General features: G+C 38.6%; 1 protein-coding gene across 2 annotated transcripts; it reads left to right on the top strand.

The window, feature by feature from the left end:
• Window positions 1-367: 367 nt before the first annotated feature.
• DDX3X (DEAD-box helicase 3 X-linked) lies at window positions 368-15,817 on the top strand. Of its 2 annotated transcripts, none has more exons than XM_006194131.3 (17): window positions 368-524; window positions 3,506-3,563; window positions 5,220-5,267; window positions 6,949-7,081; window positions 8,092-8,250; window positions 8,330-8,429; window positions 8,845-8,980; window positions 10,103-10,188; window positions 10,394-10,492; window positions 10,605-10,765; window positions 11,168-11,312; window positions 11,387-11,531; window positions 11,722-11,903; window positions 11,984-12,101; window positions 12,410-12,563; window positions 12,891-13,027; window positions 13,235-15,817. In XM_006194131.3, the coding sequence occupies exons 1-17, from the start codon at window positions 480-482 to the stop codon at window positions 13,312-13,314; spliced, it is 1,986 nt and encodes a 661-aa protein (XP_006194193.1). In that variant the 5' UTR covers window positions 368-479; the 3' UTR covers window positions 13,315-15,817. The 2 variants fall into 2 exon arrangements, with proteins under 2 accessions (XP_006194193.1, XP_006194192.1); XM_006194130.3 differs by having other exon boundaries at window positions 12,888-13,027.
• Window positions 15,818-16,772: the final 955 nt, after the last annotated feature.

The raw sequence follows: 16,772 nt of genomic DNA, 5'->3' as shown, positions 1-16,772 counted from the left end.
AACCTGGGGATATTGGGGAAAAAGAGGGGAAAAAGGCGTAGGTTAGATTTTAAGGTCTCCTAGCTGGCGAAAAGCGGGAGATGACGAGATCTCGCGAGATCTCGAGACCTAGACGTAGGTTAGGGTAATAGCAGAGGACTGGGGAAGTGGAACTCAAGTGAACTAGGACAGCATTTGGTGCTGGGAGCTCCAGGGCAGGACGATGAGCCGGGGACGCGACTGACTAGGAAATCTCGCGAGGTTAGGACTAAAGGAGCGCGCAGTAGCTAGGCAGAAGTCGTAGCGGCGAGAGGAGTGCGGGTGTGAGAGGGAGGGCATACGTCTTACGTGCTGACGTAGCAGTCGTTCAAGCAGTATATTAGGTCCGTGGCCGCGCCGTGCGCTTCAGAGCCGCAGTTCTCCCGTGAGAGAGCCTTCGCGGTGAACCAAACACAGTAGCTCAGTAGCGGAAGACTCCGAGTTCTCGGTACTCTTCAGGGATGAGTCATGTGGCGGTGGAAAATGCGCTCGGGCTGGACCAGCAGGTGAGCCGCAAAGAGCCTATCTGGGTTGTTGCTGCATGAATTTCTCCCCTGACCTAACTTGGGTTTGTGGCGCAGCGCTACCTAGCACCCTCAGTTCCCATTTTTCTGGGTCTCTCTAGCTGGCGAGCGTCAATACCCCGGGGCTGTGGAGGAACGGGGAGGTGACAGGAATGTTGGTTGTGCACGTCGCTGGGGCCGAGGCCCGCTCTTGGCCCCGCGGTATTGTCCACGGGCCGAGCACAATGGCGGCTTTTGTGTGTGCGTGCGCAGGCGGGTGGAGAGGGAGGGGGAGGGGCGCGCGCTCTCGCGGAGGCGCGCACGCGCGAACCTCGACTGACTAGTGACCCATGGGTGTGTGGAGGGGGCGGTGCGCGGCGCGGGGGTTCACGAATGGGGACCTTTTTGGCCCTGAAGGCTCAGGCTTTGGCGGCGTGCATGGCCCGGATTCCTGTCAGAGATACCCGAGCGGCGTCAGCCTGTGTGTGCGCGCGCGTGTGAACGAGAGGTGGAACGCGGCCCTGGAATGTGGGAGGGGGCGGCGCGGGAGGGGTGGCCTTCGCTCGGGGTAATGGCGGCGGCCTCCTTTGTGTGGTGGTGGGTGGCTGGGCGGCGCTGCGGTCCACGACCGGGTGAGGCTTGGCCGCCGAGGGCCCGGAAACGAGGATGGAACGGGCATCTCGTTCCTCCCGGGCTTCCTTCCGCAGGCCTTTTCGCTCCAGCCCGGTTTCCGCAGGGCCATCGCAGGCCCGGCGCCACTGCCCCCGAGGCCGCGTTTCCGGTGGAAAGTTTTGTGACGCAGAAGATTCGGGGAGGAGTAGGGGGGAGGGGAGGGAAGGGGAGGGAGGAATGGGCCGCTGCACGCGCGGTGGCGCCGGACTCTAGAGATGGAGATGGAACGCGGCGGGGAGACGTCAGGGAGGTGGGGGACCCAGCTCGGCCCTTTCCTCCTCGCTTGCTCCCGCTAGTCACTGTGTGGCGGTTTAGCCTAGGGCCACGCATTGTTTGGGGGGGGGCGGGTAGCGCGGGTTGTGTGAGTGTTCTCAGGTTAGTGACGTTTGATCTGGGAATCGAGCAGAGTGAAAAAACCTGGAGTGTGGCTTAGGGAGAAATAGTAACAAAATAAAAATTTTGTTACTGACTTGTTGCTGTCTGTGGAATGGTATTTTGAAATCGGTCAGAGGCTTCTTGTCTGTCGCCTTAACAGGAACCCCCTCTTAAAGGGTTTAGGGGTAGAGGAGAGGACGCGTGATCTGAAGAGGAGAGAGGGGCTCTGGGCTGAGGGGGCAGGAAGTCTGCATCCCTCAGCAGCAGTGGCACCACGCTTCAGAGAAGGTCTTAAGTGAGATGTTTGTTGCCTTTAAACTTCTGCCTACCACGAACTCCAGAATTATGAAACGAAGTTGTGTGACACATATGAATTGATAATGGCCTTTCATTTACTCGTGTGTGATCTCTTTTTAGGGATCTAACGATCAGTTTCTTTGGGAGCATTTTTTCCCATTAATGAATCAATTATATTAAATCCACCAAATTACTGACACTTCATATGTTAAATGGAGCACAGACATAAAAAATCTGGTATCAAGAGCATAGGTATCCCCAGTTTTAACATTTTCCATATAGGTGGTGCCGTTTTTAAGAGTCTAGGCAGGAATGAAATTTGTAACCGATGTAATTGGAAAAAAATACGCAGTTAGAATTAAGCAGCAAGCAAATTCGCAACTGAGAAAATTGCAATAATGTGATCCTAACAATTTACAGTAGCATTTAAAGTGCTTTTTTAGTTTTGCCAAGTGTAACATTAATAACAATATATTGCAACAAGTGCCAAGAGAAAGTTTTTGTTCCTATTGTGCCTTGAAGTATCAGTCTTGAGATAACTAATGCAGAGAAAGCACGACAGCGTATTTGCTAATAGAAAGTAGGAAATAAGGTACCTAAAAGTCTTAGCATACTTTTTTTTTTTAAGATTTAGCATCTGCCTCCAATTTTCAGTGATTCCTTTAGTGATACTTGCAACTTGACAGTATCACCTTGAGCTTTTAACAGGATTTATGTTATGGTATAGCATATCATCTTTGCAAACGGGTGGCAATAATGCTGTGTGACTGGGCACATTAAAAAGAAATACTGTTTTTGGCACAGTTTTCCCCCTATTGCTTGTAAATAGTTTTTTTAGTCATTACAGAATGGGATGAAGATAAGTTTTTTGGAGAATATTGAGACTTTAAGCTCCCAGTGTAAAAGGATGGGTAGAAATGGAGATAAAAGGCAATAAAATGTGTCCTGCTCTGTAAGGGTACTGAATGCCAGTTGTACCATTTATGTCCCAAGTCTTCTGAACGTCAGTTGTGAAAATGGGAGAATAAATAGGTACCCACTTCACAGGGTTGTGCTTGACATAGTAGTGCTCAGTAAGTGGTGGTTATATTGTTAATTTTTGTTCTGAAGAGTGCTATCCTAATTTAAAATACAATACTTGTGCAATATTTAGGGATAAAGGGATAAAATTTTGTTTTGACAGTTTTCAGGTGTGCTTTGTAGGTTTAAAATAATTCCATGTAGAACGTTGGTGACATTGGAAACATTTGTCTCCAAATGTTTGGAGCTAAAATAAGTCCGTTGACTATTGGACATTTTAAAATAATAACTTCTTGAGGTTTTACATATGGAAAATGTTACAGAGAAAATTCTCTTTGAATGAATGACTTAAATTTGGACCCCGTTTCTCCTGGATAGCACCACCGCCTTGGTGTGGTAACTTCTGCAGTGTATTCAGTAGTACTGTAGTATTTTGCTTTTCCTTAGAACTTTACTGTTTTCAAAGCACATTCTTAGTCACATAAAGAGTTTCATATCAGCCCCCTGTGAGGCAGACAGGGCAACTAGTGCTAGTAAATGCTAGAGGGCAGGACTAGTTATCTAATATTTTGTAGTATTTCTGGACGAGGACTGCTAACCAAAATTTAACTCTCTTCTAGTTTGCTGGCCTAGACCTGAACTCTTCAGATAATCAGAGTGGAGGAAGTACAGCCAGCAGTAAGTAAAAAACATTTTATGGATTTATTGAACATTAGAGCTTTAGTATCTTAACGTTTCGTTGGATTTAAATTTAAAATTTAAGAATTTCCCTTCCAATTTTTATTGTGTTAAGAATTATGTGGGTAGCGTTAATGTAGTATTATTTAGTGATCAGTTTAAAGCATTGTGGCCTTTTAGTAATAAAAGGGACTAGTTTTCTTGAGTGAAAAGAATTTAAGAACCTTATACAACCCACACATTATTTTCTAAGAGTTTGGTTGTGTCTATGAATCCTGAGCCCAGCTTAAAGGTGGTGGGAATGTGTTTCTCCCTACTAGAGTGAATCTACCAGAATTAAACTGAATAAAGGGAGCATTCACATTCATCAGCTACCCCCTTTCCTATGAGGATCATGAGACTTACTAATAGAACAAGGAAATGATGAATTTTGGGGTGCTGGTTAGGATTTTCCCCCCTTTTTTATTGAGGTATAATCAGTTTACAGTGTTGTATAGGACTTTTTAATTGCTGAATTGTTATTCTTTTTGAAAAGATGTTAGATACAGAAGTTTTATTTCATATTTTTTTCCCCTTAAAGGGGTTTTTTGGAGACTTGTTACAGATTAGTGTTAAGGTATAGGAGATCTTATCTTTGGTTTTTTTATTGGCAATAGACCTGCTTCGACTCAGGTCTCTTCCTACCCTACTAACCAAAAAAAAAAAAATGGGCTGTAGGGTCTGAAAGCACTATTTCTTCAAGCTCTGTGTGTTACATAGTAAAGGACATGTCTTCAGTTTTAGGCAAAACTGGCCTCACTGGGCACACTCCTTGGTGTTTGTTGTAAATTTCACTTTATTTGGCATGCTAAGAATCTTTTAGGAATTGATCGTTCTGATAGAGAGCTTTAATATTTTATTCAACCCAGAAGTGAAAAAGAAAGTTAAATTGCAGATTGACTACTAATAAAGCAAGTTGGCTTTCCTTTACTTGGTGGATATACATTATTTGCTTTTGTTTCTCATCTATTGTCTAGGCTGTATTCTTACATGCAGAATAACAGTTGAGTTTGCTTAAACTCCACAAGGCTCAAGTTAAGATTCACAGTTCCTCGAAATCATTTTCTTTTTGCAGCTTTCCCATATACACATGTATTCTATTTTGGAACTTACCCAGAATAGAAACAGAAAAGCCTCTTAGTGGCTGGTTACATGATTTATTACTTTTAGGTTGTTATAGTAATACTTAAGTTACATGTTAAATGATTTACTAATACTTATGTTACATGGTTTTTTAGGTTGTTGTAGTAGTACTTATGTTGTAACTTTTGTTAGTTTGATAATTCTCTGAAATCACAGCAGGCCTTTAATAATACTGTGTTAAATTAGCCACTTGTGGCAAGGTAAATTTATTTGGATTTCAACTATTAGATCCCAAGTCAAATTTGTCCTCCTTCCCTTTTTAAATTTCTCCTTATTAAAGCAATAACCCATTCAAAATAAAAGTAGATTCATTTTCCCCCTCACCTCTCAGTTTCCAATTAAGTAGTCAGACTGGAAGACTAGAGATGGAAAATTTTTCTTTCCAGGTCTGTTTTTTAACAGCATAAATGTTGGTAAAAGCTTTAACTTGAAAGTTTTTGGTATATGAAATTTAACTTTGTTACTTTTTTTTAGAAGGGCGCTATATTCCTCCTCACTTACGGAACAGAGAAGCTACTAAAGGTAAGTCCTTTGAGCAACTTTGTAGACCTAATTCTTGCTGCACTTTGAAATTGGAGCCTAGGTGGGGAAAATGAGATGCCTTGAGAAGTCTAAATGTTGTGGTCTCCTCTGCTACTGTCAGAATTCTTTCAGATATTAGTGCTTACTTGCTTTGAGAAAACTTACCTAATGTCAGTGGAAAACTGCATTTCCTATGTCAGACTCTTCTGTGGCCAATGGCTTAGTTTTGTGCAGTTTCGCTAGTGTTGTACTTAACCTGCGTTTGTAATCATTCACAGCATGATTTCAATTTGAAAAAGGTGAGTGGGCACCCTGCTACGTAAACCAAACTGCTGCATGGTGATAACAGCCCAGTTATTTTTTTTAACATTTTTTTATTGAGTTATAGTCATTTTACAATGTTGTGTCCAATAGCCCAGTTATTTCTATCATGTGGAGGTGCCAAAACAAAGATGGGATCACTAGGGGATAGTTAACAAGTTATGGCATTGGGCACACTCCCAGTAAGTTGGGAATGATACTCTGGCTTCATCTCCTTGCCTTGATTGCTTTGATTTGAAAGGTCTTGTGTAAAATTCAACACCTTATCTTTTCTCATTAATTTTGTAATCTAGTGATACAGAACTAGTTGATGTCTCATATTAAGGGACAACTGTTTAGGGACTGTATATTCTATAAAATAGGTCATCTGAGATTTAGAGGGAAAGGAAAGGTCAGGAAAATTATTTAAAGGTCAAAAAGAGGAATTAGCTTCACTGTCCCTGGCAATACATAGAATATAAAATCTGTATTATAATTCCTTAGCTATTATATCATTCTCTTTAGATACTATAGAGTCTGTATCATCATGGATTCTCTCATTATTCCTTAGAGTGTGCTAGCTGACCCCATGTATATTTAGTGCTTTTCCCCCTTCATTTCAGGGACAAGAATCAAAGAAGAGAGGGGCAGTATCATACAGGTTTTATAGCTGAAAGAGATCTTAGAAATCTAACTCAACTCTATTGGTAGCTAAGGCTGTTGATCATCTGGCTGGTAGAGGCATAAGGCAGAATGAAATTAACTTAATTAACTTGTAAACCATCTCTGGCTATTTAAAAAAGTGTCAACTGAAGCTAGTTAAACCCTCTACTTGTCTTTAAACCATCTGCCTGTTAGGTTAATTTATACCTTTGTCATTCCCTCTCAGTGAATGTTCATAGCTGTATCCTAGGAACCTGTCCACACTGAGTGTGTAGGTATAAGGCTTTTCCCTTTTTCTAGGTAGTCCTAATTCTTATCTGATGGTATGTATTTCATGTGAACAGAGCACTGTTCCTTATACTTTTTACTATTGGAACTAAACAATACTGTATTAATCCAGCTAATTCTGATGGTCATAAAATGATACCATAATCATTGTGTTACAGGCAAAGCTATTGACTTTTTAGAAGTGGTATTCATTCAGAACATTTTCAGACTGTCAGATTGTTTGGTTTAGTGTACAGTATATTCTAGTGCTAGTATAAACCAGCTCTAAATCTTGCTTTTCTTCTAGTGCCATTGTAGGAATATTTCCATTGTCCCTCTGATCAGGAGATAAAATAAGTCAGTGGAGGGCTTCAAATTCAGAAACATAGGAATCATATTAAAGTGTTAATTTTCTAATTAATGCAATGAAAATGTTTTTTTTTAATTGAAGGATTCTATGATAAAGACAGTTCAGGGTGGAGTTCTAGTAAAGATAAGGATGCATACAGCAGTTTTGGATCCCGTGGTGATTCAAGAGGGAAGTCTAGTTTCTTCAGTGATCGTGGAGGTGGATCAAGGGGAAGGTAAGTGATTTCTAATTTTCTTGTGTTTGTTACGTGTAAGATACAGCAGTTAAGAAATTGGTCTTTAATTTGTACTCTATTAAGCATGATATTTTTTTCCCCTTAGACCACTTATTGGATGTTAAGTATTATATCTGTTTAATCTTTTTTTTTTTTTTAACTAAGAGGTCTTTACTAAATTGAACTTGTTACAGGGAAATTAGATGAGAATAAGAATGCCATTTGGCATAATGAAATCCGTTATTTTTATATTTCTCTAGTTTTATGTATTCTACTTTAGAGTAAGTTTAGTGAATGGCCTAATTTGGTTGACATTTTTGTGGATATTCTACATGACAATTTTTAAACACCTTATATTTTTGATTACACAAGTGTGGTGAACTGACCTCATGCGCCTAATAGCTGTGGTTAGTCCTGTGTGTCCTGATTTTTCGAAAACAGGCCTAAAACTCTAAAAACATCTTAATTCAGGTAAGGATTATTTTCTACCTTTTATACAAAGTCTGTCACACAGGTGAATTGTCCTTTAAGTAGCATCCTAGTATAACCGGGACAATTGATATTTGGTGTGATACTTTCTTTTCCCTACCACTAAATATATTTGGATGAGAACTTTAAAGGTGTTATGTGCTGATTTTACATAAATAAGACTGATTCTTCCCCCCCCCCAGGGTTTTTATTAATCTTTTTGAAGTATAATTAACATTATTAGTTTCAGGTATAAGGCTTGATTTTTGATTTCAGCATGTATGAGGCCTGTGTATGTAGGCTCTATAATTTTCTAAGAATAAAGGAGGAGACTGAATTTCTAAAATAAAGTTATGTAACTGATACAGTCTGGTTAGAGGGTCTTATTTGTCAAATAAAAGTAAACCTGAATTGGACTGCTGACATCCTTGAGATTAGCAATAATAAATAATTTGACTTTTGTTCAGGTACAGTAGTGGTAGTGGTAGGAATCTGATAGTGGTTAAATGATATGATTCTGATTAATCGATTGTGCTGTTCAGGTTTGATGATCGTGGACGAAGTGACTACGACGGCATTGGCAGCCGTGGTGACAGAGGTGGCTTTGGCAAATATGAACGTGGTGGAAATAGTCGCTGGTGTGACAAATCAGATGAAGATGATTGGTCAAAACCACTCCCACCAAGTGAACGCTTGGAACAGTAAGTGTTTGAAATGTATGTTAATTGTGATAAAGCCTTATTAGCTAATATAAGAAACTTACCAATCCTCTGATTTTAGGGAACTCTTTTCTGGAGGCAACACTGGGATTAACTTTGAAAAATATGATGACATTCCAGTTGAGGCAACAGGCAACAACTGTCCTCCACACATTGAAAGTGTAAGTTTTTTTGCTTGACTTTTTAAGACAGGGAAATGTAAGTGTTTTTACAGCACATCAAAATGAGATGGGCTTCCTAAAGGCATATATAAACCATACCTGCTTTAATTTAACAGTCTTTTAAAGTTACTCTAAAAACCTGCCTCACTGGTTTGTGGAAAGGGAGAGGTTGGGTTCAGTGTACCATTACTAATAATTGGAAATAGAAAATGAATCAGATACAGGAAGAACCCAAAACTTCACTGTAGTTTAAGCCTAGGGGGTTGATTTTTCTCAATGTAACATAACTTTTACCATAAACTAAAGTACAAATTGGCTGTTGGTTCTTTTTTTTCCTTCATTATTTATATAAAACAAAATAGCTCCAGATAGCATTTCTGGCTATTTAATTTAACCCTGATAAATTTCTTAACAGTTCAGTGATGTTGAAATGGGAGAAATTATTATGGGAAACATTGAGCTTACTCGTTATACTCGCCCGACTCCAGTACAAAAGCATGCTATTCCTATTATCAAAGAGAAGAGAGACTTGATGGCTTGTGCCCAAACAGGTAAGCTCACTAGATAAAACTAAAGAGTTGTCAAGAATGCCTTAACTCAGCTTCCTCTCATAAAACCAGTATAAAAAACATAGACTACTTAAGTTCCATGGGGAAGCTTGAGTCCTATATGTAGCCTGACTGGTATACTTTGATATAGGTAAGGAGTAGCTGGGTAGTATCTCTTTTAGTCTTAGCCCTTTGGATCCAGTGTTTTCATTGAGGAATCCTGGGTGCTAGCCTCTAAGAAAGTCATCAATCAGTCTGTTACTACTGTGTCAGGGATAGGTCACTGTGTTTGCAGTGGTGGGAAAATTTGCAGTATAACATCATGGTATCTGGAATAAGAAGGGTAAGCGTTAGAGAATAACCTGTGATCCATAGGAATGTGGCCAAGGGAAGGTTCCTCCATGGGTAAAGTAGTACCTCCCATCTCTTGGGAATGGGGGTAGTTATGGCCTTTGAATTGAGAACAGGCTTTATTATATCTTTGTGGGTTTGACAAGTTTGGAAGAGAGTGACAAGAGTCTCTCAAGAAAAATATATGGCCCTTGAATAATTTAGTGTCTTTCCTTCCCTATGGAAGAGTGAGAATGTCATCCTTTATACACTATCAGTATATATAGAACCTAGAAGGAAGTGTTAGGAATTGGAATTAACACCAGTTCTGAGACAAAATCCCTGCTCTTTTTACCAACACAAATGTGAAGAAGTGAATAATGCTACATTGTTAGTGATCAGTTTGGTATACTTTTTCTGTAAAGGAACAAAATAAACTTCTGGATTATGGGCCATGTGGTCTCTTGCAACTACTCACTCAGCTCTGCTGTTGTGTGAAAGCAGCCATAGATGATATATAAATTATTGGTCATGGCTCTATTCTGATAAAGCTTTATTTACAAAGATAAATAGGCTGGACCTTACTTTGCTGAATCCTGTTAGAGATTGATCAAAATCATCACTTCATGGTATTTTTAAATAAGCTGTTTATTTTTAGAAAATTAATTTGGGAATAAAGTAAAAATTGCTAATTCATTGTTTAGTAATATGGAAGTTAAACACTATCTACCAGTATATTTAGAAGTAATAAGCAGGTTTTTCTGTGGTTAAGTGACTGTGCTTTCTCTTAAACAGGGTCTGGCAAAACTGCAGCATTTCTCTTGCCCATCTTGAGTCAGATTTATTCAGATGGTCCAGGCGAGGCTTTGAGGGCCATGAAGGTAAGTATTTGTATATAAAATGAGAAATTACTGTAGACCCTTATAGATAGCTGTTGAGAAAAAGCTTTCTAAATGACAATAAGACTTTATATTCCAGTCTATATAATTAAAAACAGTTTTCAAATGTAATCTGTAAATTACAGAAGGAAGTTACGTTGTAATGAACCTTTAAAGAACGATGTTAATAATTTAAATTATTTGTTAGGAAAATGGAAGGTATGGGCGCCGCAAACAATACCCAATCTCCTTGGTATTAGCACCAACTAGAGAATTGGCAGTACAGATCTATGAGGAAGCCAGGAAAGTAAGTATGCATTTCAGAGATTATTGGCTTTCTCATTGATTCTAAATGAAATGTTTTGCAACCATGTAAAAAAATCTTGGCCTTGAAGTTGATAGAATTTCTTTGCTTACAGTTTTCATACCGATCTAGAGTTCGTCCTTGTGTGGTTTATGGTGGTGCTGATATTGGTCAGCAGATTCGAGACTTAGAACGTGGATGTCACTTGTTAGTAGCCACTCCAGGACGTCTTGTGGATATGATGGAAAGAGGGAAGATTGGATTAGACTTCTGCAAGTATGTTCATTTTTAAATGTGTGGAATGCAACATTTTTAAAATTACTGGCAACTGGTTTTGTGGAACTTGTCCATAAATTTTAAGATTGAGAAGCGATTTATGAGTCTTTCAACTTGTACAAAATGCTTGCTCATTGTAATTTTAATGTTAAAATCAGTGACATAAATTTTAGTAGAGGCTGAGAATAATCAGACTGTGGGACAGAGTGAAGTATAAGCTAATTAGGCTGTATGATCTTGGATGATTTATTGGCAGAGGTCCTGTGCTGAGTCATGTACATGGGTCAAATTGTGTGAGAAATTTAAGTACCTAAATGAGTAATTAATGGCACTTACAGATACAGCTGTATTAAAACTATCTTTTTTATCTCCTCAAATTCTAAACTGGATTTTTTTCTACAGATACTTGGTCTTAGATGAAGCTGATCGGATGTTGGATATGGGGTTTGAACCTCAAATACGTAGAATTGTTGAACAAGATACTATGCCACCAAAGGGAGTTCGCCACACTATGATGTTTAGTGCTACTTTCCCTAAGGAAATACAGGTATTGTTTGATGCTGTAAATCTTATTTTCTTAGGAATTTGTTTATCTCGGTAGATAATTTTTTTTTCTTTCAGATGCTTGCTCGTGATTTCTTGGATGAATACATCTTTCTGGCTGTAGGAAGAGTTGGCTCTACCTCTGAGAACATCACGCAGAAAGTAGTTTGGGTGGAAGAGTCAGACAAACGGTCATTTCTGCTTGACCTTCTAAATGCAACAGGTATAAATTTAGTGTCACTTGTGGCTTAGGTAATTGAAAATCCATTTGGATCGCCTTTATTGCTTTTCCTCCCCATTCAGACATTGTATTAAAACGGTCTATTTTAATTGCTTCTATTTGCAAGTTTGCTAAGTGCAAAGAGAACTAAGCCACTGTTAGTGACAGAAACCTTGTAATATTTTGACTTTAGGCAAAGATTCACTGACCTTAGTGTTTGTGGAGACCAAAAAGGGTGCAGATTCTCTAGAGGATTTCTTATACCATGAAGGATATGCTTGTACCAGTATCCATGGAGACCGATCTCAGAGAGATAGAGAAGAGGCCCTTCACCAGTTCCGCTCAGGAAAAAGCCCAATTCTAGTGGCTACAGCAGTATGTATAATATAATTTTGAAACATGTTCAACTGTTCGCTTTCTTTTAAGTGGACCATATGTAACAAGTTATTTTTTAGGTAGCAGCAAGAGGACTGGACATTTCAAATGTGAAACATGTTATCAATTTTGACTTGCCAAGTGATATTGAAGAATATGTGCATCGCATTGGCCGTACAGGACGTGTAGGAAACCTTGGTAAATGTTTGGTTACTCGATGGTCTGGTGGTTACTGATTTTTCAGGGTAATGCTTACAGCAAAGAACTTTCTAGGATCTTAATAGAAGTCCTATTTCCAAGGAATGCAGTTAAAAATACATCTCAGGAGTGGCAGAAAAGTCAGGGTTTGTTCAAAGAACTTTGAGTTGGTTAAATAGCAAATTGTGTATATATATATATATATTTTTTTAGTATTCAACTTAATATTCTAACACTGTAATAAGGTAAGAATACTGTGCTACTTTATGGAAGACCTTAATTTATGTACTTTTTGGGGACTGTTTTAGGCCTTGCCACCTCATTCTTTAATGAGAGGAACATAAACATTACCAAGGATTTGTTGGATCTTCTTGTTGAAGCTAAACAAGAAGTGCCATCTTGGTTAGAAAACATGGCTTATGAACACCACTACAAGGGTAGCAGTCGTGGACGATCCAAGAGGTGAGTTACAGATGGTGTATAATGAGGGGGATGGGTGCTATGTCCATGGTTAACTTTTCAAGGTTATTTAGTTTTAAGAAGCTTAATTTTCTTAGGTGCCTCATCTTTTGGGTAAGGGGTATAATTAGAAATGGTGATATTAAGTTAGTGTCAGCCTTCCACAGATAAAACCTTTTAAAGTCACTCTTAGGGAAAATAGGGCTGCTGGATGGAATTGTTTGAATTGGAAAATCAGAAATTTGTCATTGGAAAGTTTTAACAAAAATTGGGTTATTTTGTCAAATTTCATCTTTACGTGAACTAAACACATACTTGTCCTCGTAGTAGTAGATTCAGTGGAGGATTCGGTGCCAGAGACTATCGGCAAAGTAGCGGTGCCAGCAGTTCCAGCTTCAGCAGCAGCCGCGCCAGCAGCAGCCGCAGTGGTGGCGGTGGCCATGGCAGTAGCAGAGGGTTTGGTGGAGGTAATGTTAATTTTTAACCTCATGTCTTTGGGAAGGTTTTTTTTTTTCTTCTTTTCGTCATTTTTAAAGTATGACTTAAAATATTGGGAAGTTTGGCCCTGTAGATTGCTTTTTGTAATTTTGCATCAAAATACTTAAAGAAGGGAAAGATTGTATTAAACGATGGATGACTTAATTAATTTTTCTCTTTTTTTAATCTCTCACTAGGTGGCTATGGAGGCTTTTACAACAGTGATGGATATGGAGGAAATTATAACTCCCAGGGGGTTGACTGGTGGGGTAACTGAACCTGCTTTGCAGTAGGTCACCCTGCCAAACAAGCTAATATGGAAACCACATGTAACTTAGCCAGACTATACCTTGTGTAGCTTCAAGAACTCGCAGTACATTACCAGCTGTGATTCTCCACTGAAATTTTTTTTTTAAGGGAGCTCAAGGTCACATGAAGAGATGAAAGGAACAATCAGCAGCCCTGTTCAGAAGGTGATTTGAAGACTTCATTGCTGTAGTTTGGATTAACTCCCCTCCCGCCAACCCCCATCCCAAACTGCATTTATAATTTTGTGACTGAGGATCATTTGTTTGTTAATGTACTGTGCCTTTAACTTTAGACAACTTTTTATTTTGATGTCCTGTTGGCTCAGTAATGCTCAAGATATCAATTGTTTTGACAAAATAAATTTACTGAACTTGGGCTAAAATCAAACCTTGGCACACAGGTGTGATACAACTTAACAGGAATCATCGATTCATCCATAAATATTATAAGGAAAAAAACTTATGCGGTAGCCTGCATTAGGGCTTTTTGATACTTGCAGATTGGGGGAAAACAAACAACAAACGTCTTGAAGCATATTAATGGAATTAGTTTCTAATGTGGCAAACTGTATTAAGTTAAAGTTCTGATTTGCTCACTCTATCCTGGATAGGTATTTAGAACCTGATAGTCTTTAAACAAGCCATTCCAGTCATGATGAGGTGATGTATGAATACATGCATACATTCAAAGCACTGTTTTCAAAGTTAATGCAAGTAAATACAGCAATTCCTCTTTCAGTGTTTAGGCAGATCATGAATTATGAGCTAGCCAAATGTGGGCATACTATTACAGGGAAAGTTTAAAGGTCTGATAACTTGAAATAGGTTTTTAGAAGAATTCATCTACTTAGACTTTTTAAATGCCTGCCATAAATGAAATTGAAATGGTAGAATGGCTGACCACAGCAATGACCAGCCCTCATTAGGGCCCTGGATGATTTTTGGTCTAATAACGCATGCTAGTGTTGATGTTTTTTGGTCAAGAGGGTATGAACAGGAAGAATTAATGGCAGCAGGCTTTATTTTAAATGCCGATTCACATTACTCTGTTCAAGCTGCGTTGAGATGTTAAACTGGCTTACTATAGACTTTGTAAAAATGGCTCCAGAAGAGTAACAAACTGAAATCTTTGAGATCACACAGGTTGGAAATATGTACATAACTGCACAAGGTGTCAATTCTGCTATACAGTGCAGTTTTAGTCAGTTTTAGTTGCATAGGTTTCCATTGTATTTATAGTCTGTTTATGCTAAATCTGGCCAAAGATGAGCATTGTCCACCACTAAAATGCCTCTGCCACTTTGAATTCTGTGCTAATTTTGTGGCCAGAATGCGGTGATCAAAACGCTCAATCTTTATACAGTGGCATAGGAAGATGGCAAAAATTTCCTAAAGTGCAATAGATTTTCAAGTGTATTGTGCCTTGTTCTAAAACTTTTATTAAGTAGGTGCACTTGACAGTATTGAGGTCATTTGTTATGGTGCTATTTCAATTAGTCTAGGTTTAGGCCCTTGTACATTTTGCCCATAACTTTTTACAAAGTACTTCTTTTATTGCACATTCAGAGAATTTTATATATATGTCTTGTGTGCGTGTCCTTAAACTTCCAATCTTATTTTGTCTCTTGGAGATTGTTGAACGCAGCTTGTCTAGGAAGGGGATGGGACTAGATTCTAAAATTTATTTGGGACCATGGGAATGATAGTTGGGAAGAAAACTTTGCACACGACAGATTTCTAGATACTTTTTGCTGCTAGTTTTATGTAATATTTATTGAACATTTTGACAAATATTTATTTTTGTAAGCCTAAAAGTGATTCTTTGAAAGTTTAAAGAAACTTGACCAAAAGACAGTACAAAAACACTGGCACTTGAATGTTGAATGTCACCGTATGCGTGAAATTATATATTTCGGGGTAGTGTGAGCTTTTAATGTTAAGTCATATTAAACTCTTAAGTCAAATTAAGCAGACCCGGCATTGGCAGTGTAGCCATAACTTTCTGATGTTAGTAAAAACAAAATTGGCGACTTTAAATTAAATCATGCCAAGGTTTTGATACACTTGTCTTAAGATATTAATGAAACACTTCAAAACACTGAAATGAAGTGTCCAGATTCTCAGATGTTTGTTGTGTGAGTTTTGTTTAGTTGTGTGTATTTTTTTTTCAGTGAATGTCTGGCACATTGCAATCCTCAAACATGTGGTTATCTTTGTTGTATTGGCATAATCAGTGACTTGTACATTCAGCGATAGCATTTGAGCAAGTTTTATCAGCAAGCAATATTTTCAGTTAATAAATAAGGTTTCAAAAATCACGTAAGAATGGATTTAAACTTGCTGAATGTAAAGATTGAACCTCAAGTCACTGTAGCTTTAGTAATTGCTTATTGTATTAGTTTAGATGCTAGCACTGCATGTGCTGTGCATATTCTGATTTTATTAAAATAAAAAATTGAACTGCACAGTCTCTTTTGTGTTGTCAATTGTGGTTTATTATTAGAGGTGAAAATAAAGTTGTGCTATTGCCTGAAGAGTTGTAAGACGTAATTTTTTGGGTTGCCTTCCAGTGCTGATTTTGAGATGCCTCTTGGAGAGAGAATTATTCTGGTACAATTTCAGTAAAAGATGAAGATGGTGGTTGGACTGCAGTGAAAAAAGGATTTTTGTAATAGACGGAAACCCAAAAGGTCCTTGTTGATGTACATCTTATTGATAAAAGTTTGATTTATGGAAGGGAGTATCTTCGTGGAATGAGTTGGGTAGAAGTCAAATGTATTAGAATCTAACAAGTGTGGAAAGTACTTAGGGATCAAGAATATATTCACAGTCAGGGTGATAGCATGGCTGTACCCTTGTGCATAGAGAACCCTTAGTTTATTTGCTGATACCCAGTTTTAACACATTGCTGCAGACAGCTGCTATTAACCGGAGATTGTATGAGGGCCATAATTAACTTCTAAGGAGTTGAACTATATGAAATGGCCATTCTGGTTTTGGGGTGTCAAGTGTTGGGGATTTGATATGGCTCCACCTAATGAAAATACACACACCTTTGCACTTCTGAATTAAGAGTTTCACAGTGATTAAATGCATTGTAGAAAAATTGACTGTGGATAGTTATATTCAGTGTCATGATTTCAATGCAGCAAGCTTAGGTTTTTAAGGCAGTTTTGGAGCATAATATGACATTGATTTTGGAGATAGGAAAGAGGAAGGTAGTTGAGTCAGCTTAATTGAAATCATGGAGAGGTTGTGTTGGAACTGATGGAAAAAGAACTGAACGTGATTCAACTAGAGTGAAATTGGATTCCAAGGATGGTTCAAGATCCCCTTTATGTAAATTATGCGGAGTGAACACTGAAGATACCTGCTGTGGAGAAAGTGCCTAAATTCTTGGAATTATTTCTACTCTAGCAGATGATTA

This window comes from Camelus ferus, chromosome X (assembly GCF_009834535.1).
Source record: "Camelus ferus isolate YT-003-E chromosome X, BCGSAC_Cfer_1.0, whole genome shotgun sequence".
Taxonomy (NCBI): Eukaryota; Metazoa; Chordata; class Mammalia; order Artiodactyla; family Camelidae; genus Camelus; species Camelus ferus.
Note: the sequence above shows the minus strand (reverse complement) of the source record. Positions and strands in the feature narration are given on the sequence as shown.